Here is a 24,011-nt window from a genome sequence, read left to right as displayed (position 1 = left end):
AGTATGTAATAAACTAAGTTCAATCAACAACTATGGTGTAATTTAGTTTATTTTAAAATAGGATGGCTAGATGGCACTCCTGCTGAAAAAACAAAAGTGTAATGTTTATTGCAGTTTAGATTATTAGATAACCAGTCAAATGATAGGCTTAAAAATTGTATTCACATATGTTTTAATAACCAATGCATTAACAGAAAGTAACTTCAACTCATCCATACTCATTAACATTAAATATTTGCGGTTATAAGCAAAACCTTGGAAAGCAGGTGATACAAATTGGCTAGTAATCTCCATAGAGCAGTTAACTTGAGTAAATATTTTCCTCAGGATTGAGTATTTGTGGTTTTCATTGAATTAACTGATACGGAGAGCATTCTGTAACATTTAAAAAAAAACAAATTCAAGGATAGTGTAAATTTGAGATTTCAAACTACTCAATCTTTGACAATGAAATCAATTTTTAGCAGGAGAAAAACATTAGCAATCCAAGCAAAGCCTTTCCCATGCCATTCTAATAGCCTTTCTCACTTTTGGTTAACTGCACAACTCATTTCAAACCTTTTTTTTTGTCCCCTCAGCATTTTCAATCAGACATTTAATTAAAAAAAGGCAAATTCCGTCCAGAGGACTTGAACGCCAAACGCAGGCTGACACTGGCATTGAGGGCATAGGGGCATTGCAATGGGTGGCACCACACTGCTGCGCTCTTCCTTTGCTACTCACCAAGGGGCCACCTCAGCATACACTTCAGGGCCTCCAAGTGCTTATCAGAGACAAGCGGCGCTGCCGCATCCAATGCAGCTATCTTCATTAGCTCTTCAAGAACTTCATTTTGAACACTATCATAATCAGGATTAGGACCCAAATGGCGATTGAAGTCCTGAAGTTTTTCTATAAAGACAGCAGGCAATCAAAGGTTATAAAAAAAATCAGCATTTACATAAATTTATATTTAAAAGAACTAAACCAGTCCAAATTTGCAAAGAAAATGTTTTACAAACACATTAAGAAGGGGAAAATCATAGATCTTGAAAAATAACAACAATTTCCGAAGGTTTTTAAGGATTTGACAGAAAAAATTACATTAATCACAAAGCCTGCACTGACGCACCAATTACAATCTAGGATAACTCTTTGTGTTTAAAATAGGATTTTGTTACAAAACCTGTAAGATCAAAGAACGAATTTTGGGTATCATTAGAGAAACTCTGAGATCTAAATGTATTTGGAATGGTTTATGTATGCTGCTGATGGGAATTGGAAGGCTATGAAAGAGCCGCTAGAATCTGGAATTACATCAATCAGAAGCTTCCAACCATCAGAAAATCTAAACCTGATTACTTCCGTGAGAGAAATTTACATTTTGATCATGCTATGGCCTTATCTCAATCAATATATCTGATTAGGGAAGTCAAAAGCTTTGCTGAAATTATTGTATTAAACCACAGTGGCTAAACCAATGGTCAGTTAGATAGATGAGGGTAGAGCTCGCCCAGTACTGAGCTCAATGGCACATGAAATTCATGCATAAGCAAAGCAATAAAGGGCGGCCACCCCCTTATCCCCCCCTGTGGATTCCCAGGATGATCTGGCACTGGAAAAATCGATTTGGCAGAAGCTAGGGGGGGCGCCCAGAGGCATCGTATCGAATTACACCAGGGCCTTCAAGCCAGAAGCCAACGACTCTACCCTTAGGGATTACAACAACCCCTAATTCTTCCAATAGCAAAGCATGATTTTAGCATTCTCTTCAGAACTATAACTTTTCAAATTTTTTACGTTACTCTGGTGAATCAACTGAAGCATCTCACACAGGTAAATTGCATTACTTTGGCCAACCAGATATAAAATCTTAAGTAATTAGCATTAATGTCAACATATTTACATACATTTATTTGCGAAACAATCCACTATCAGAGTCACCAACAAGAAATGTGACTTGCTAACTTAATAGGCCACCACACCACATCATGAAATGTTATGTCCACATCAGAATGGCTTAACAAGTAGCTCGTCCCAAAATGTCATATGTAGTCTCACATATGCTATCATTATCATTGTTGGCATGGATTCTAGGAAAAACTTTTTGTTCTTGGCATTAAAGAGATTGAGATATAGTGAATGTGGTGTTATACAGATGGAAGAATGGTACACATGATGAAATCCTAAGGCAGTTTAGTTTAACTGTAATAGATAGTAATAATGTAGATTGAACTTTCTCAAAGAAATATAGCAAATATAACAAAATTATGTCGAATTCAACAAAATTGATTTTTACAATAAAGGATACATCAGCAATGCAGTAAATGGCAAATATTTCCCTCACTGTATAAATGGAATGAACCCCTTGGTCTCAGATGTAGAAACACTGCCAATATGGCATCAGCAATGCCTATCAAAGGAGAAAGGGGGTGCACCAGGAGGCACATTTATTTTATATAAATGTTCCATGATTTTTAACGGATAATTGTGTATGAGTTTGTGTCAGTGCTTCATTTAATGTAATGTTAGTACCATATTTGTGTCTCAATTCAGCCCCTATACCATTGTACTCCTTGTTGATGTGCCTTATATCATGAACATACAACATCCACCTGGTATTTTTCTCATATGAGCTTTGGGCATAGAAAATTTATTATTATTATTACTGCAGTGGAAGAGGAAGCACACAAGGTCATGCTGGCCAAGGGATAGGGGATGGTTTGCATCTAAATAAGTTTTAACAACCCAATTAATTATGCACATATTGTTATTTCTACTAAAATCTATTCTTTTTGACAAATATAAAAGTAACACATGGGTAACCCTTTCACTGCTGTGAATTCATCTCGTACGTTCACATGGTAGGCTGCTGTAAGCATGCATTTTCATCCTATCTGTGGTGTGCTATCAAACTTTGAATTTTATAAAAATTATCTTCACCACAATAAATTAAATATTCCATTACATATAAACCATAAACACAGTAATCAACCCGAAGGTCAGTTTGGTAGGTGATGGTAGAGTTCACCCAGCAACCCTATACGGTGTGTGAAATTCACACATCAGGGTATGAGGGCCAATTCCTTTCCCTGTGCTGGTTATGGTTTCCCAGGAAGATCTGGTATCCGAAAAATAACAGAGCTTTCCATTCCATATAAATTCCAAAATAAAAATTTTCCATTAAATAAACAGTGAATCTACATGATTTTTATTAATTCCATGTTTTTTATTTTTTAGATTATTTCAGGATTAATACAGGTTACGGTGACACTATACCCTCCATTTTTACCACACGTAAGAAGTAGGATTCCAGAGAGTGAACCGCAGTGAAAGAGTTCAGGAAATAATACTGGCTTCTTTATATTTGTTACATACTTGCTTTGATACAGTATTTGATATAATATTTCATCAACAAGACTGAATCCATATAATTATTATTTGGTAGTCTACCATTTTAAGGTAGGTTTCTGGACGGACACAGACTGTACATGCCTACATTTCTAACCCATGCCTAACAAGACAAACCTGAAACCCCACACTAAAACAAGTTACTTTTCAAAGACGCATAAATATATGTCCCTACATTCCCTCCAGCATCCCTATCTATCCTTTTCTTACTGCTTCCTCACTTTCCCAATGTCCTTCTCCCGATCAGTCTTCAACATTCCATCACCAATCATTATTCTCTGTATTCATCTTTCCTGCCTCATTCACATTTCTCCCAATGTTACTCTTCGTTTTCCTAGTGATACAAAACTATCCTTCTCAACAAAATTTTCCCTAATCTTTTTTCTTAACATCCATATTGAATGTCCTTATTAGCTATTCCCTCTTTCATATGAAAGCTTCTTTAACAAGCACATATCTTTTCCTTATGTCTCTATGGCTTCGACCATTTTGGTCTAAAGCACTTCCAAGATACATAAACTGTTCTTGCCCTCCTATTTTAATAGTGCACAAGAAAGAATCAAATTACTTTGCTTTTCAACAGGATACCTTTTTAATTCCTGTTTTCACATTTAACTTGGCCTTTCTCCTTTGCAAAAACCTCATATCCTTGAGCTTACATTGATTCACATCTAATACCTATTAAACTGATTTTCTCATAACCTTAGCAATGAATATAACCCCTTGGCTGAGTGGCTAACAGGAATTAATATATTGAATTGTTACATTGACTAAACTTCAATACATTAAAAAGCTGGACCATTTATTTCAATTCAGTTTCCTGTTTCTAAACCTATGATGTCAAATAAAGGAAAGACATTGGAGAAATTTGAGAGCTTCAAATGAACTCGTGACTTATATTTCAAAAAACCCCAACGGGCAGAGCACTTGTGGCGAGAGAGAGCAATGATTGCTTGGAGGGTGTAGTCAATAATGCTGTGACTACATCTGAATATAACATGCATGTTGAATTAACTAACATTGGAGTAAAGCACAAATCACAACAGCCAAATAGAGCAGTGCAGAAGAAGTCCACAGCATTGCTTTTTCAATAATATGTTCATGTTCTGCTTAAAATGTCATGCATGAGTCAGGAGAGAGGATGGACCGTCGTTGTGGGTTAAAATTAAAATATGTGCTGAAATAATCTGCCCCAAAGTTATTTCCTATTAATTAAGGCTGATTGAAGCCATGGAAGTAGGTAAATTTACAAGTTGGTTCTCATAAAAATGCTCTCTTTCGAAAGAAATGAATATCGAAAAAAAAGAAGTTAATCTCACAATAAAATGGGGGTCATTGACTCCTGAGGGTTCACAATAATTATGCCGTTACATTTTTCCTCACGGTTTACAATAAAATGCTTTCAGGATTAATTATTCTTTTCACACAATGGGTACGTACATATCTGAACTGGTTCAAGTGCATAATGAGCATAATTAAGACAACTAATGGTGCATTATGTTCAAATTCCACCACATCACGCCTGAAACTATTCAATTTGTGAACTAGTGGTTTGTCCCCTTTTACTCTATATGTTCTTCTGAAAGCATAGAGTGAAAGGTTCTTCAATTGCATATATTTACCGGTGAAGTATGGCATATATTGGCAAGACCTCCATTACTAAATAGTGATCCAAAGGAACTGAACATATTTAATGCATACAGATCGTGAATGATTAAGATTTAATTAGCCAGTCTTCCAAAGGATTGCAATCACTGCTCAACAAAAATCAGAATCAACATAATCAGTATATGATAAGGATCATAAGATTCGAAAAAAAAGTGAGGTTCTCAAGTTCCTCATGCCATGAAAAGCATTTTGTGGGACACAAACAAAAAATATATTGCCGACGACATAAACTGATGGCATCATAACATACCTCGAATGGTATTGATGTTTGCCTGGTCAAACCTCACATAGGTTTTCTGAGGGTAATAAGATGAAGTGAACGTAGCGAAAGAAGTTGTCTTCCCAGTAGAGTGACCACCAGCCTCGGAACCACTCCCTGGGATGTATCGATTTCCACCTGAAATGAGTGCCAAAGATGAAAGGAGTGACTCTTTTAAAAGCACCCATAAATATCAAATGTTTCCCCGTTCAAATTGGTTTCACACATGAACTTTCAGAGCCAATCTATCAGCGTATCAGGTTTGGCATCCCAATACAGAACTCATTACCTCTCAAGAGAGAGAGAGAATTAGAAAATCTCAAACCTGTAAATGGGTCCACATATCCCGAGCCTTGTTCCATTGGAGTGGGGTTTGGATTGGAGTTTTGCAAGATGAAATTCGCCACTTGATCCAAGAACATCTGGCTCAGATTGTTCTCCTCAATGAACTTCTGTGCAGCCAACCAGGGGTCATCCGACTTGTTATATGGTAATTTGAGTGGAGGTTTCCCATCCTCTACATCAACGTTGAAAACGTAATCATATTCCTGGAAAAGAGGTTTGGTTTTACAAAAGATGTGTATTTACTGAAATTGGACACAACCAGGCACCCATTTACTTCCCGACTGATAAGAACTTCAATACAGAAAAATACCGCCATTACTAAATAATGTTCTACAGGAACGGAACAGATATTAATGCATACAGGTCGGGGAAGACCACAATGCATAGTTAGCCAGTCATCCAAAGGATTTCAATTACTACTGAGCATAAATCAGAATCAATGTGATTAGTATACGATAAGAAAAAGAAGGAGAGGTTCTCTCAAGAAACAGCCAAGCTACGTTTAATATTAATTGAGAGAGGACATTGGCTACCCTGGGTAGAACAGATCATCTATCAAGGAGGAGTTGAAAATGAAGTTCGGCAAAGGACATAAAAAGAATTGTGTTACGCATTGAAAAAAGCAAGCATTTATTAAGAGGGAGTTGATGGCAGGGACCTTAAGTAACGATGTTTAGAAAAGATTAGAGAAAACATTGATGTGGTGCAAAGAAACTGAAAGATTTTTATTTTAAACAATCACAGCAGTCAACCTGCTAATCAGATATGATTAATACTGAGAAACTGAGTACAGAACTACAGAGCACAAATCAGAACCAATGTAATCAGTTTATGATAGGAAAAAGAAGGTGAGATTCTCTCAAGAAACAGGTGGGCTTAGATTAAAATTAATTAAAGGCGAGTGAAATTACAGCAAGAACCTCTTCACCAAAAGCTATTCGGCCCACCATTATTACCTTGCCTTTAAACAGTGTCTTCCCAGATGTCTCCTGCGATCCACCGCTGCCCCCTATCACCTCTCCCAGTGACTCCCACTTGCCCGTCGAGGCTACCCATTGGTAGCAATTCACCACCCTCCCCTCTCGAACCAATTTGGTCTGGCCATCTCTGGAGCCCTCTTGTAAAAGAACTTCCTTTCCAGGCAACCTATTACAGCAGAGTAAATAAAATGGAGCAATCAATCTACATGAAAAAATTTCAGAGAAATAAAGAAAAAGGATAAGTTTATATAATCTAATGAAGTGTAACTGGGAATAATTACATTGATCAGAATTAACCATTTCGATGTTGCGAACATGCCTTGTACCTTTGCACGTTAGGCTGCTGTGAAAGTACCTTTTCATTATCTATGTGGTGTTCACCAAAATAAATTAATAAAAATTTTCCATTATATAAACAGTGAATATAGATTCTTTTTTAATATTTCCATGTTTTTATTTTTTACATTACTTTATTATTTCGTGAGTGTTAAGGTTATGGAAACATGTTACCCTCCATTTTCATTGCATGTGAGAAGTAGGATTCCAAGGAGAATGAACCGCAGCGAAAGGGTTAAGTCTGTCAACATTTTGCTATTAAACGCAGAATGTGAGCACAGAAGGGCAGAATGCAGAGAAAGATCATTTTGCACACCACGCGTTCCAATTGTGAATGTCACATTCATTAGCCATATCTCACACAAGAAATGGTTGTTTCTACAAATTTAGAAGTAAGGTAGAGCAGGGTCGGTTATTTGACAAGCCATTGCATGGAAAATACAGCATATCATGTGCCAATGTAGCCAACATGATATGCAACATGGTATGCCACGTTAATTAACTGTTCATTCCAAATCCTAAATTTAAACCTGTCCTCTTGAAAATAACACCCTTGAATAATGTCAGTAACCTAAATAAATAGTACATGATTTCAGCAGAGTAAACTGTCACTAATCCCGGCCCAGCTAATCCAAACTCCCTGTGTACTTCGGGTGGCTTTTTAAGGGATCACGAGAAGCAGCACAGCTGTACTCAACTGAAATATACTTGTAGCTTGCAAGTTTCTATGTATACGGTTGGAAATAATTATTATATATCTACCAATATTCCAGCTGTATATTTTAAATTATCATTAACTATTGCTGTAAGAAATAAACTTCAAGTTCTTCTAAATATTTGACAAAGATCGCTAAAAGGTCTTTCCTTAGGATTGAGAAGAGGAAAAGTTTCTTAAGAAATTGGATCTGGAGGATTCTTTAAAAGACTTTCCTGTCGCTTTACAAGCTATCCAAACTAAAAAAGAAGAGAGAGGTATATTTATTTACTTTTGGGTTTGAATGAAATTTACGCAAATGGGTAAGGCAAGCCCAGCAAACTATCTCAACAGAAGTTGAGAGCTATCAAGAGGCTGTCCACAACTAGAATGTGCTTAAACAATTACATGAAGTGCAAATGTATGGCACTGACATGCAAACAATACAGCACATCAAAAAACTTTCCAGATACTTGCATTAAGAGAGAGCTATAATGCAAGTAATGTTTGGTTATGGCAATCGAGGAGGTTATTTACAACACAGGAGCCTCATGAGTACTGAGTGGAATGACATGGAACCATTCAAGGATTATTTGCAAACATTGATGACTGAATATGACTTACAGTAACATCAGACCTACTATAATACACAAGATCATTCCCGAATAGTTAGTAAAACAATTTTTCCTGGCAAAGAAGAGATGACTGGAGCGGGATGTTTCGTGATGGGAGTAATGGTGAAAGGTCTTCAGAAAGCAATGCGACCTGTGTCAGTTAACTGTGGGCATTCACAGTGTGCAGATTTCTGCTAGACTTGACCCCTATACAATGGTAACATCACGAATTCGCGATGCCACTTCCTATGGAGCAATGATATGCCATCAAAGAGTGCATTAAGCTTTGAAAATTGGGTTCAGAGACCATGACCATGGTTAAGGATGCTTATGGAGAAATGTCCAAGTGATGATTTTCTGCTTCTGCACAGGATTTTCTGGGAGGGTAATGAGGAGTTAGACGATGATGAATGCCCTGGACATCCATCAACAACACCGTGTGATGAAAATGTGCAAAAAGTGAGAAAGATGCTCAATTCTGATTGACCCCCAAGGGTCAGGATGTCAGCAGAAGAGTGCAATATTCAGAAAACCACAGTGCATTGCATTCTTACAGAAGATTTAGACATGAGAAAGGTGTGCCACGGTGCTGTCAGAAGACTACTTGTGAGACAATCTTGCATTGGACCTCTTGGACCACGGTGAAAGTGAACTGAATTTTTTAGAATAGGTGTTTACTGGTGATGAGAGATGGGCCTTTAAGTAAGACCCAAGTACAACCCCTTAGAGGGCCATTTTAGACCACTGGATTATGTCATAGAGGTGGCAACGAATTGTTTAAACGAGATTCCTACCGACACCTTCCAGGAAGCATACTGGAAGCATGGCAGAGGTACTCACATAGGTGTGTTGATGCCCAAGGGTGCTGTCTTGAAGAGTTTTAGTAATTTGATCTGCCATAAAGCTTTCCCCTGATTTATTCTACTTATCAGTCATAGTATTTAGGGGAGGCGACCAACAGCTGAGGTCATTTGCACCATTAGGGGTCGACAGGAAAGGATGAAGGGTAAATAGAGAAACCTAGTGTTGGCAGTAGTCTACTTTTAATGAAAGGCGCCAAGGGGTATGCAGCTTTATGTCCCATCCGACGGCCGGCACACTCACTCAAAGTGCCCTCCACAAAACACATCAAATAGGGATCGGGATACCACTGAAAAATATCTGCCGCCAAAGGAATTCGAACCCAGACCTTCTGGGTGGGAAGCCAGTACAATAGCAACCACACCATCTTGATCCCCCAAATCAGTAATGCATTTTATTTAAATACATTTAAATAATAAGTAGTAAATTTCATATTTTAATGTGAACATCTAATGTTTTGGAGAACATCATATGGAGTCCTCAGAAGTCAATGGTAATCACTGGTACGCAATATTTGAGGAGGAAAATGTTTCAAGGGGTTATGGGCATCAAACTCAGAATAATCCAGATTCAGCTCATTCCAGGCAATCCCCCTTACTCCATATAGTCAAGATTAGCAAGGGTTTACTGTAGTTACACAATCCCAAGGGGAGAATTACTAGCATTAAATTTATCTCTCACATTCTCATCCTTGTTATTGATTCAGCAGCCTTCTAACCCTCAACACAAAATGCTTACAACCACAACCATCTTGGCTTCCTGTACTATTATTATTTGCGGACGTCCAACAGTGGTTTCGGGTACATTTTCAAGGAACCCCAGCATTACACCCTAATATAATTCTCATCCTCAATTAACATGTTAAAATCACATCCTAAAACCATGTAGTACATTGCATAATTTCAAAGAGTAAAAATCATTTACCTTGACAGGGATTTGAACCTGGATCCCTTGCTTCGCGCAAATTGCTCATAACTTGCAGGTAATATTCCTTATTTACCGTTCTACCCTGTGGCAACAACTCATGATGCACTACGCCCCTGCAATCAAAGAAAACTGTAAGCAAAACTTTCACATTTGACTGAACTTTTTTCGGTCTTGGCTCATACAGCAGCGTCCATTGGGATGATTGAGCTTTGATTTCCACGTCATAACCATAAACCCATGATTCGTCACCAGTTATGACCCTCTGGAGCAAATTTGGGTCATCATGGACAGAGTCCAACTCCTCATTAGTTATATTTTTTAGTTAATGTTAATGTGTTGCTGTTTTGGTCAAAATTGAGCAATTTTCATGCGAATTTCGTGGAGACCCATGTCATTCCCAAATCATTGGTAAAAATCGAATGGCACGAGCCAATCGATATGTTGAGGTCCTCAGCAACTTCTCTAACAGTGATTCCATGATTTGCCAATACTATTTTCTTCACTTCATCAATGTTTTTGTCTGTCATTGACGTGCTCGGGCGTCTGGCACGCTCTTCGTCGTTCACATCCTCTCGGCCCTCTGAGAACATTTTGTACCACCGATAAACGTTGCTTCGGTCCAAGGTAGCTTCTCCATATGCCACAGTCAACATTTGGAATGCATCTGTGCACTTAATATCGTTTTTCGCACAAAATTTGATAGAAATCCTTTGATCCATTTTTTGGAATGGGCAAAAATCGAAGACAAGCCAAAACACATCCAAGCAAAGCAGCTGTCAAAACAACCTAATTCAAAATGGCCTAATGTTTCAGCATAAGTGAGATGTATGTACCAACATAACACCGCAAAAAGATCAAAAATCAAATATACGTAACCCGCCGAAATTCATAATTTGCGATACTTTTGGAAAAGACCTCGTATCTCCAGATTTGGGGTCAATTTTTTTTGTTTTGTGTGCTAATTTGGTTCTACCAGACCTTCCTGAAAGGAAACCACAAGCGGCACAGGGGAAGGAACTGGCCCCAGTCATGTCCGAATTTTACACTAGGTTTAAGTTATATTTTCACCCACATTGTTTTGCATTCCATTTTTTCATTGCTATCATATCCCATTCCCATACATGAAGCTGTACTAGACTGAAACGGAAGTCAGTGATGATTATGATTTGTGATTGTGTTTTGGGGATAGATGAACAAATGACTGAAAATAACGATTTTGCTCATTGCCACAACTGTGGTGCTATTGCCTGCAGTGAAAGTTGAGAGACAGTCAACTTGAACGTCATGACAACCTGTGGCAGTGATCTGCACCCTGATTGGCTACACTCTACTGTGAAGCCACAAACCCAGAAATATGAAAATATAGCTTGAGCATTAAGAAAGCTCTGTCCTCACCTCTCAAACCCAGCACCTTATGGTTGATTACTGTACTTTAATGAGATAATTTATTTAAGGGTGATTCACATTTCTGTCCACTATTCCAAATGAGGATAGCTAGCTACCTATCCATTCACCATATGAAATCAAATCCTTGTTCTTTCCTGGGTATCAATGCAGACATATGAGTAGCTTGGGATTATCGTATTCAAAAACTGTGCCATACAATGAGTTATGTATGCTTTCTGGTTAGATTACTTGGCATACTGTCTATTATGGTGCACCACCGTCATCTATTATCGTGCATACTATTATCAGGTTATATACAGTATTCTCTTCTGGGGCTCCTTAAAAGTGGTATTATTTACCACAAATGTCAGAACTGAGAACCAGAACCAAGAATCACCAACCCAACACCAAAATATAAAAAGATGAAAAGAACCATCTCTATTTATAACCATGATGAATGCACTCTAATATAGGAAACAATTTAAATATCCCTTATTATGATGATATCCACACCCAGTCAAAACAATTAGCATGCAACATCATGTAATCACCTCCATTTTGGTCAGTGGCATCACATCAGGAGAAGGGATTACTTACTCGCTTATCTTGACCCCACCAATCTCCTCCTCCTTCACCGTATGACTGGCTGCTATTTCCTGACTGTACACTTCTTGAACAATATCCGCTGCATGACGACTCTCCTCACGACTGAAGACACGGACAATCCCATCACTAGAGGCCAACAAGAATGCAAATAAACAAACAGGTGATCTTACAAGTATTGATAAAGTTATTTAGTTTAAATTCTTCCACAGTATATTGGCTACAAATTAATACATTTTCCACATTGCCACTATTAGAGATCTTTTTCACAGAATTAAAGTTTCCTCAGCACTGGAGTTAACTCATAAGTATAGTTTTAATATAGGTAGTTCAAATGCTGAACTGGAAGAAAATTATTCTCAAAGGAGTCATTGAAAGGCATATTTGTTATACGATGAGTTTTGATTGATATCATTTGTTTTTCTTTGTTATTTGTCCAATGTAATAAGCGTGATGCTGTTTTTGGACTAAATAAATAAATGTATTTATGGTGAGTGACGAAAATGATGTTACACCCATTCATCCATATTTTGTAAACTTGTATGAGGATAATGTAGACTTTTCAAGCCCTCTATTCTCCAAGATTCTTATTAATTTCTTAAGTGTGATCTAAAATTTATTTTAGACTGGTCGTGAAATGCCAATTTTTAAACTATGCTATTTCTGCATTTTTTACACACAAACAAACAAATACCATTGAAACAAAAATTGGGAGAAAGTACGAAGACACCAAGAGACAGGAAAGGAAGACATGGAGGTCAACCATGAGATTACCTGGCACAACCTATGATGACTGAAACAAACGGGCTGTTGTGGTAAAACTTCCATAAATATTATATACTTAAGCACATATTATCAGTTTTTTGTGGGGAGGGCATGTATTTTTGCACAATTAACTCTATAACTCTACTGGTGGCAATTCTTCACTTCCACAAAAGAGGCATGTTAAAGATTTTGGATCTTCAATGTCAATTTCTAAATTAGATGCCAATTTCTATGAAAACTAGCCAGGTAAGACCCTGCGTTATCATTTGATACAGTACACTCAGGAAAATGCACTTACAAACACAGTACATTACATCAAAATGTCATCACCATGCAAACCCGTTAAAGCAATTGCCATTTTGAATTATCAAGGTTCCACAAGTTTTTGATAATTTAATAAGAGCATAATAGATAGACTTCATGACTGAAAAGTGACAGGGCAGTATTTTATTACATGCATGAGGGCCGTCCAGAAGGTAACCTCCGTTTGCACGTAGCAAGCGAAGTATTGGTGGGAGCCAAATGTTTGCTGTGTTGACACACACATACTAGAGCAGCAGATCTACAGTGTTTGGAAGATCATGCAGCTTGTAGTTTGTTTACAGTAGTGAGTCAAAATGAACAATATAATTGGAAATTCTATCAAATGTGAAATCCGTTTATTGATAAGGTTTTCACTGGAAATTAACTCCAAAGCTGTTGACAATCATTGGGAAATTTGTGCTGCGCACCAACAAAGTGATGAGTGATAGTGTTGTGCTTCAGTGGTGTCATTAGTTTAAAGGTGAATGGACAAATGTCCATGATGAGCAAGAACTGGCCATCTGTCAGTTCACCTGTTTACAAGGCTAGGCCGACCGCTGCGGTCGGTCCTCGTCGTGAACATTGGTGCTGTGGCCATTTTTAAACTGAAATCACGACTGCTTCACTTCGCCTTCACTCATTATTCCATCTCCAAACACTTCACAGAGTTGGCTGTGAATTTCAATTGGCTTGTGGTTTTTTGGCAGTAAAAATCTAATCACATATATCGCAGGAATATCTATAGCAGCGCACATTTCAACAGTTCGCAATGTGTGTTAATTAGAAGAACCACGGTCTTCACACACGACCACAGCAAGATGCACACTGAGTGTAGGGACATTTAGACACACCAAGATGGTGGCTCTAGCCCAACCCACAGCCACGCTAGGCCAAAACTTAAGTTACTTCCTTGACGGAGCTCATACATTTGCATACTCATCCTGGCAAAGATGCATTTCATGCATTCACCACCTTCAATTTCAAAGTAGAAATATATGGAAAGATTTTTTCCCTACTCTTTGTTCTAATATATCTCGATACAGTATAACTATGGTTGATTATTTTTAATGCACCTACAGAGTTTAAAAAATCACAATAAGACCTATTTAAGGGAGAATAAATTCAAACAGTCATGCAATCAGGAAGAAAAAAATCCTCTAGTCATTTTCTTGGACATCACGACGTATAAGAAGGGAAATATTCCATGGTTGACTATTATGGTAATCAAAACATTGGCCCTATATAAGCCTAGGCCAAGGGAGATGAAAAAGTGCTTGACAATGGAAATCTGTTTATAAATGTACATATATGTCAACCAGTATAAGTTCCAAGGACTTAAAAAGACTTCAGGCCCAATGTAACACAAGATTTTTCTAATACTAATTTTTTTGTTTACATGCTTTCATAATAATTAGAAAACACCACAAGCCTATGATGGTTCCTGCCAGCAGGGACGAAGTAGAAGCACATATGTACCTGCTTCCAGTGACCAGATCTCCATTTGGGAGGTAGGTGACTGACCACACCGTCTGAGATGGAAGTTCTATGACCTGCAGGCACTCCACGCTGCTTGTGCCATTTGACGTCATTCCCCACACCCTTACAGTGCCATCCTCAGCCGAAGTTGCGAATTCCCCAGATGGGCCTGCTGTTACACTGAAAAGTTTAAGACCTAAGTTATCAAGCTGCTCACACCTCGTACAACAACATCTAATAGCAGCAATATTTGACATAACAAACCGTAGAAACAACACCTCCACATTCTAACTACATTTTTTTATGAAATAAAGGATGAAATGATATGAAAAACCTCATGCATAGCATAATTCTATCATGGGGTTCTGTTGTCTATCTCCTTTGGTGATCACAAAAATGGTATCTAATTAAAACTTATTAACAAGCACCTAGTTAAGGAAGGTAAAATGAATAGGGCCCAGTATTGTGTAGGCACAATATCTATATTTAAACACCACTTCTTTAATAACTTGCTTCCTTCACAATTAGTTACATACTATCACCACATTAATATGTATTATTAATTCTAAACTGGCAAGTGGCGGGCGAAAGTGTTCCCTAATTTGAAAGCAGTGCAATAAAAGCCTCTCTCACACCAAGATTTCCATTTGATGAATAGCCACATCCTCCTTGCACTACCCTTGATTTTTGCAGATAAAAAATAAAACGCATGGAGACCTGTCTGTCTACATATATTACCCCATCATCATTAGTCCCCAGACCCCAGGGGTATGTGACCATGCCTTGAAGTATTAGGTGGATGCATAAGACCTCTGGTTTTTTTTCTTTTTAGCTTTACCCAAACGCAATGTGGTCATGCATGACTGTGCCTTTATTTTCCTTTGACAGTTACATGGAAACTATCTGGAATTATTCGATAAATGGAAACAAAAGGGCCTGGAAAAAAGGTTACTAGCAAAGGATTGAAAAATGCAACACACTAGGGTGGTTCAACAAAATGTTCAAAAAATCTTTCGCACTGGCACTCAAAATTTGGTATTCACCATTTAACTCCATATGCTAAGGTCACTGGGGACCCTCAGTAACCATTTATTTGCTAAAAACAAAGTGAGTCAAGTGCACAGTTCCAAAGAGATAGAAAAAAATTTTCTGGCACTTCTTGAAGTAATTCATCATGCGAGGCATCACTTATTGGGCAGAAAACAGTTTTCTGAAACTATTACTGCAATTAAATTTTTGTTCTAAAGATGCCAATACTTTGCTAAAATAAAATTTCCTGAATTTTTATGGATTTCACACTGTTGGTGTTTGTTCATTGGCTGTACTTACTGTAATTGTATTCATTAATGAAGGCTTTAACGTTAATATTATTCTTAAATAACATTCTCAAATATATCACCTTAGAATCCACTGCTTAAGTGCTATATTTGCTCTGACTTTTATATTGGACAGTGTGCCACACCCCTCAATAACCACCGGGCCTCATGCAAGAATTCTACCCTGATTGGTATGCTCCGAATCCCCAAACTTGCCTCCAAACACAACACTCCCTATGATAAATGCTATGGTGTATCCATCTTAGCATCCCTCCCACCCTCTGATCCTCCACTGAAACTCAAAACAATAGAGCAGGTGTTCATCTGGCTCCTAGATTCCTGGAATGGCCCAGGTTTAATATTAGACATTAATTACCCCAGTCTGCACATTTTCATCCCCCCTCCTACCCATAACATACCATATTATCCCCACCCTTATAAAATATGTATTATATATAAATATATATATATATATATATATATATATATATATATATATATATGTATGTATATATATATATATATGTATATATATATATGTATATATATATATATATATATATATATATATATATATATATATATATATATATATATATATATATATGTATGTATGTGTGTGTGTGTGTGTGTATATATATATTTTTTTTTTAAAGGTAATCTACCGGTTAAGGTAGGTTTTTCGATGGACACAACTACCAAACAAATATTTTATTACTCCTAACAAAACACAAAATCCATCATCCTACTCTACACCAGGTCCCTCTTCATCTCTGAGTACTTTCTTCCGCCCTTCATCCCGTCCAACATCCCTATCCTGTTCATTCCCTTTCCTCTTTTGCCCAACATTCTACCCTCTATCACAGTCTTCAACATCCCACTGCCGGTCAACACCCCCTTCATCCACTTTTCCTGCCTCCATAGGATTGCTCCCAACAAACCCCTCTCTTCTCCCACCATACCAAGTACTTCCTCATTTGTTTTCTTCTCTGTCCATTTCACCTTTTCCATTCTTCTCCACACCCACATTTCAAAAGCCTCCAGTCTACGTCTATCCTCCTGCTTCAATGACCACGTTTCCGCGCCGTACATAGCTACGCTCCATATCAAAGTTTTTACGAGTCTTTTCTTAACATCCTTACTCAAAGTCCCCGTCATCAACTCCCTCCTCCTCGTGAAAGCCTCTTTGCCTAGCGCAATTCTTCTCCTTACGTCCCTACTACTTTGACCGTGTTGGTCCAAAACACTACCGAGATACGTAAACTGTTCTACCTGCTCTAGTTTTTGCCCTCCTATTTTAATGTTAAGCTTGCCCTTTTTCTTTCTAGAAAATCGCATAACCTTTGTTTTATTAATGTTGATTCTCATCCCATACCTGTCGCACTGAATTTCCAATTCACTCAGCAATGCTTGCAGCCCCTTGGCTGACTGACAAACTAAAGCTTGGTCATCAGCGAACCTAACTGATTTTACGAATTCCCCGCCCACTTTCATTCCTACCTCCAGTTCTTCCCATGCCTCTTTAATCATTTCCTCTGCATACAGGTTGAACAGCGACGGCGATAATGGGCAACCCTGCCTTACACCCCTTCCTAACACTGCCCATCCTGACTCCCCGTTTCCCACCCGCACCTGAGCAGTCTGAGACATGTACAGGTTGCGGATTAGCCTCCTTTCCCTCCAATCTATTCCTATTTTCTGCAATATACTCATTATTTTTTCCCAATTCACTCTATCAAACGCTTTTTCGAAATCTACGAAGCAGGCAAATACATCCTGGTTGTATTCTATATTCCTCTCGATTAATAATCTCATTACTGCAATGGCATCACGCGTACCTCTCCCCTTCCTAAACCCAAACTGGTCATCCCCTAAGTAATCATTGGCCCTATTCTCTATCCTTTTGTTTATGATCCTGAGAACAACTTTAGCTGCGTGGGATATATATATATATATATATATATATATATATATATATATATATATATATATATATATATATATATATATATACATATTTATTTATTTATATAAATATATATGTATATATATATTTTTATATGTGGGTTGCGGTAGTCCAGGGGGTAGAGCGTTGGACTGCTGACCGGAGGGTCCCGGGTTCGATTCCTGGGCAAGGCACTCTGGGCACCTGCAGCTCCACCCAAGCTATGTGATTTTTCGGGTACCAGGTCTTCCTGGGAAACCATAACCAGCACAGGGAAAGGAACTGGCCCCCCTACCCTGATGTGTGAATATTCACACGCCGTATAGGGCTTAGTACTGGGTGATCTCTACCATCACCTACTAAACCGACCTTCGGGTTGATTACTGTGTTTATGGTTTTTTTAATGCATATATATATATATATACACACACATTCAAACACGAAATCCCGCCAAACGGCGAATAAATACTCATATATACAGAAGCAGATATAAGGAAAAGGGATAGGAACACATGTAAAGGACGAACACAATAAAGGTGGGGAAGGCGGAATGGAACGGATCACAAGAGTAAAAAGTGGTTAAAAGCATCCGCCCGGCAAGTGGAAAGATCCGAGGTTCGAGTCCCGGTCAAGGAAATATTTTTACTCTTGTGATCCGTTCGATTCCGCCTTCCCCACCTTTATTGTGTTTGTCCTTTATATGTGTTCCTATCCCTTTTTCTTATATCTGTTTCTGTATATATGAGTATTTATTCGCCGTTTGGCGGGATTTCGTGTTTGAATGTGTATTTGGCCAATGTGGCTCATCTCTTTCTTCTGGTTATGCGTGCCACGAAACGCACTGTTCCTTTCCTGTGTGATGTTGTATGAATTCTAACCCACTGTCCTTTCCTCTTGTGTATTGTCTATTTTCTCCTTTGGTGGGTGAAACAGTCCCCTGACGCCATCTCTTGGCTAAAGAATCCGGGTGCTTGGCGACATATTAGACCCACGTATCTCAGGGTAAATTACGTTTCCTCGATAGCTCAAGTGGTTAAGAGCATCCGCCCGGCAAGTGGAAAGATCCGAGGTTCGAGTCCCGATCAAGGAAATATTTTTACTCTTGTGATCCGTTCGATTCCGCCTTCCCCACCTTTATTGTGTTCGTCCTTTATATGTGTTCCTATCCCTTTTCCTTATATCTGTTTCTGTATATATATATATATATATATATATATATATATATATATATATATATATACATGTGTGTGTGTGTGTATGTATGTATATGTGTATGAATATATATATGATTATATTTATATAAATATATGTATATATATATATATATATATATATATATATATATATATATATATATATATATATATATATATATACATGTGTGTGTGTGTGTATGTATGTATATGTGTATGAATATATATATGATTATATTTATATAAATATATGTATATATATACATATATGTATGTATATATATATATACATATGTGTATATATATATATATATGTGTGTGTGTGTGTGTACATATATATTATACAGCCTTCAAGTGAAAATGACATGCACATTGTGAATGCTCATTCGATAACGGAAATGACAAAGGTGAGGCCTGTGATGCAATTCTTGAGAAAGTGAGTTGGCCTCGAAGAAATGTTATGCATTGCACAGAATAAAACATTCATGCACCTCCCACCCCAGGCAAGCATACAACCACGACGCACATACATGCGTGATTCTCCTGTACTCAGATTGCGAAATGGAAAAGTGACCAGCTAAGACTAGTTAACACATACCAATAAATAAAATTGGAATGGCCGTAATACGTAGAAAGGCACTCTCCTTTGGCCGCACTCCACCATCGCACGGTGGCATCATTAGCACAGGAAAGGAAGTCAGACGAAGAGAGCACAGTCAATCCTCTAACACAATCTGTGTGGCCTGAAGAAGAAGATCAAAAAGCATACTGCATTCACAGTGGACACATAAACTGATTGTCTACCCTTCAAGGGGAACTGCATGAGAAAACATTCAATACCACACATCTGTAGAAGGGTTGAACAATAAATAAACCCTGGTATTTCCAAAGAACTCATTGCAAGTACATGCCAATTTTAGCAGGTGAATGACAGAAGACTATAAGAAAATCTAAGAGGAGACCTGGTCAATTTAGTGGTGACCCAGGTGCATATGCCGACAGGATATAGGTAGGAAGAAATATATAAGGTATCCTATCAGTTAAATGTAAAAATTGCAAAAGCACTGGAAGAAAACCTGAGATATAGATGGTGGATTGGAATAAGGTGATAATGAGTGGCGGTGTAAAGGTAGAGACAGGGGTGAGATAGAAGAGTATAGTTAGGGAGAAATTAATAACCGCAGGGGGAAAATGATAGTTTTGCACGAGATATGGCTTAATTATAACTAATACATGATTTAAACACAAAAGTAGATGAGGGATCACATGGAACACTCCAGGAAATTCAAGGTATTCACTTTTTTTTTCTTTGATTAATTGAAATGAAGTAGATTAATTGAGTATTGCAGGTTGTGGATTCTACCCAATTTAATATTTGACTTTGAATATGAGTTATAAAAGTTATGGAGTTCCACACGATATGCATTTGAATCTTGATCCACTATAGTATACCAAATAATTTTATTTCCCAATTCTTTACCTTCTGAGGAATCATTAAAGTAACTTAATACTAATATTAAGAAAAGAGTTATGCAAAAGAAAAATATTTTAATTTTTTAAATTTATTTCTTTAAATGTTAAAGTGCTTATTCATCATCCTCAGGTATAATACAAGTTAAAACATTCCTGTATTGAACCAAAGAATAAAACATATGCATTGAAACAGGTTGTACAAAGTAATTCGGTATGAAAAATTACAATTTCAGTACCTTGCATATTGTTTAATTTCCACAAGTTGGAGTCCGCCACAGTTATATATGATCAAGAGTGGTTTATTATTCCTCATTTATTTATAAATACATACATTAATGAAAGTTGAACTCCCATTCTATCCGAACAACCAAAAACAATATGGGACCACATGTCTGCATCTTGGTGATATTTTTTGCAGCCTGTAATATGTAATTTTCTTGGCAAGGCACTATTCACCAACACAATGCAGGTGTATTCAACTTGTGAACATTCTCCCAGGTGAACTTTCACAAACAAATGTTTATTGAACATGACACAAATAATAAATTACAACTATTCATGACCTGGAGCTACCTATACTGCAGGAAGCATTTTCCTATAACTGTCTAGTGTATAGTTTTTTGAGTTTGAACTTATGACCCTTTCAACTCGCAAACCTCCTCTCCATCTCTATCAGATGCATTTCTGAAGTAACATCTGCACTTGCAAATGTTTTGATGATTAAATTCAATGAACCAGAAAGTACAGGCGATGAAAAGCTATAAAAATCAAGACTGGCACTTCATCAAACAATGGTAAATGACACTATGTACGCGTTGTTGGCTTGTGCGACTTGTTTTAATGGGGCCTATTTTAGTAGTATCTCATTGTGTATTTTTGCGAAATATTCTTTTTGTGGTGGGTGGCATTCCCATAAAAAAGAATATACTCTGTGTGAGAGAGAAGTAACACCACTTTGATCTAGAACGTTTTGTGACCTCTTGGATACCCTGTTGTGGCTACGATGATCAAATATGTGGCCTTCATGAGTGGAAGCAACCCAACTTGTGGGTATAAATATCAGTTCTTAGAACCACCACTGTCATTTCAATTGTGGTTCTAGTCTCAGGATCTACTGGAGCCAGTAACCAAATTACTGACCTGACCCAGCACTAAAATCATTGAAAACCACTAACCATGATCTATGGTCTTTCAAATCTATAGAATATCATCTTTAGACTTTCAAAATTGCATTTATCACCCAGATGTATAAGTTTTACTGAGTCTCATTTCTCTAAAATTTATAAATGGAGATTTTAGCAGCAACAGTTTTATGCAATTTACCATATCTCCAAGGTTGGCTTTCACTGTGGTTTAAATACAAGAAATTTCTCAGTTTACACTACAAAAGTTTTACTAAAAGTCATTAGATAGAAAGCAGAAGGAATGAGGCCATACTTTCCTTTTCCTTTCCTTTATATATCGGTTAGTAAAAACTTTCCTTAGTTTTGATATCTCCTCGAACATTTTACCTGTAAGAGTCTTTTGAAGGTCTCCTGAAGGAGACCAAATATTAATATTCTTGTCAGCTGATCCAGTAATCACAGTCTTAGACTCTGGAAGGTCAATGATGCACCAAACAGCAGCTTGATGCCCAGTGAATGTGACTTGTGAAGCACCATTTCGCCACAACCGCGCTGTTGCATCCCAAGATGCACTTAGAAACACATCCTCTTCATTAACACTGGCAACCAAACTACAGACTGGGCAAATTAAATGACATGGAATAGAAAATACAGCAAATTAGCTCAATTTTGTAGCTGAAATGTACATGAAAACTTATTTAAAATTTCAATTGTTAGGAGTAACAGCAATACATGGAATTACCCCCAAGGAAAACCATCCACTTTTTGTGCTCACATGATTAAAAATTCATTTCTTAGAATTTGTTCTTGGATCCTAATTACACTGTCCATTTCACATTTAGCCAAGCTGACCAAAGAGATTCTTTGCAAGGCACACATAGACACAACCAATTTAGAAATCCCTCACCACATCAATGGACTTAAAATTTGTCATTGTTGTGATTCTTATCTCTTTGACTGTGATTTCACCATTATTCATGAGAATGGTCTCCAAACTTCTGTCTGCATAAATATGGATGACCACATCTCATTTTACTTCTAACCAGATATTTCAAAGGTAACACACCCAAAATAGTAGCAGTTCAAGAAAACATCCATTCTTGTCGATAAAAAGGGATCACAAATTGTTTCTTAAGACTCAAGGTGCTGATCTGGGCTGGCGGGAGCAATGATATACAAAATAATTTCAAGGTTTAAAAAATAATATCAAACCTACACTGTACTCCAGATTATAAGAGAAAGAAAATAATCTTATTCCTCAGCGTGAACACCATCTTGTAGAGTACTATAGAAACACAACAGCATGCAGTGAACTTGTCATCCAACAGAAATAACTTCAAAGCCAACTTTGAAAGTAAATTAACAGAGCGATATTTGTATTGTAATTGGAGGAAGTTTAATGTATTTGGTTACATATAATACAATTCTAATGTTAATCAAATAAAAACCATAAACAAAAGTTATCAACCAAACAGTTGGTTTGATAGGTGATGGCAGAGTTCACTGAACACCCAATGGTGTGTGAAATTCACACATTAGCAGGGTATTAATGGGAGCCAGTTTCCTTCCCTGTATCACCTATGGTTTCCCAGGAAATTCTGGCACCAAAACAATCACACAGCTCAGGTGAAGCTGAGAGTGCCTGGGGAACCATGCCTGGAAATCAAACCCAGGTCCTCCTGGATCAGTAGTCCAATGCTCCACCCCTGGACTACCATGTCCCATCCATACATCAATTATCACAAAATGTGCACCAAATTTTTTTACAAAATTTTACAAAATTAAAAGCACCGAATGCATACATATAACCAAAAAATATAGTTATTATCCTAGTTAAACTATCAGAAGTGCTACAGAAGGAGTGCCAGAGTAAAAAAGGATGAAACAGCAAAAAGTTATGGGATTCAATATTGTCCTTATTTGGGATGCCATTTATTCACTTTAAATCTGAAAGGCATCCGAGATTTAAGTGTAAATTCCATACAGAGACTGAATTAATATGGAACAATATCTGAGTGCGTATATATTGGTGGGCTGAGCAAAAGAATATGTGTATCGGGCATGTTAGATAATTGACAGACACTAGGACAAAATCCTCTACGACTAGGTACTCAGGATTTCTTTGTGAATAAGTTGGTATATAAATGAACCAAAAGATAATTGAAAATAGATTTAAGATACAGCCTACTGATTACCATTACACAGTTCTACACCTGTAGATGATATGCGCACATAATGACATAAATACTATCAGTAGTTTTACCAGGGCACTGCACTCCTAAATCCTTAATAAAATGGCATAAAATACCCTTAAACCCCATACTACATATTACAAAAACCCATTCTTTAACTC

At 37.4% G+C, this 24,011-nt stretch overlaps 1 protein-coding gene across 1 annotated transcript in view; it reads right to left on the bottom strand.

Annotated features, from left to right (window-relative positions):
* Plap (phospholipase A2 activator protein) overlaps positions 1–24,011 on the bottom strand; it is a 39,039-nt gene that overhangs the window by 11,941 nt on the left and 3,087 nt on the right. Inside the window, exons 3-10 of the mRNA XM_071597363.1 lie at positions 22,046–22,276; positions 19,660–19,804; positions 14,608–14,787; positions 12,058–12,192; positions 6,619–6,808; positions 5,643–5,865; positions 5,309–5,455; positions 724–891 (exon numbers count right to left, since the gene is read on the bottom strand). Of these exons, the coding sequence (XP_071453464.1) occupies positions 724–891; positions 5,309–5,455; positions 5,643–5,865; positions 6,619–6,808; positions 12,058–12,192; positions 14,608–14,787; positions 19,660–19,804; positions 22,046–22,276 (1,419 nt within the window). The remainder of the gene's footprint in view (positions 1–723; positions 892–5,308; positions 5,456–5,642; positions 5,866–6,618; positions 6,809–12,057; positions 12,193–14,607; positions 14,788–19,659; positions 19,805–22,045; positions 22,277–24,011) is intronic.

The sequence above is a fragment of the Hetaerina americana genome, unplaced genomic scaffold (assembly GCF_022747635.1).
Source record: "Hetaerina americana unplaced genomic scaffold, ioHetAmer1.1.p SCAF_87, whole genome shotgun sequence".
NCBI classification, from domain to species: domain Eukaryota; kingdom Metazoa; phylum Arthropoda; class Insecta; order Odonata; family Calopterygidae; genus Hetaerina; species Hetaerina americana.
This window is presented reverse-complemented; position numbering and strand designations above follow the sequence as displayed.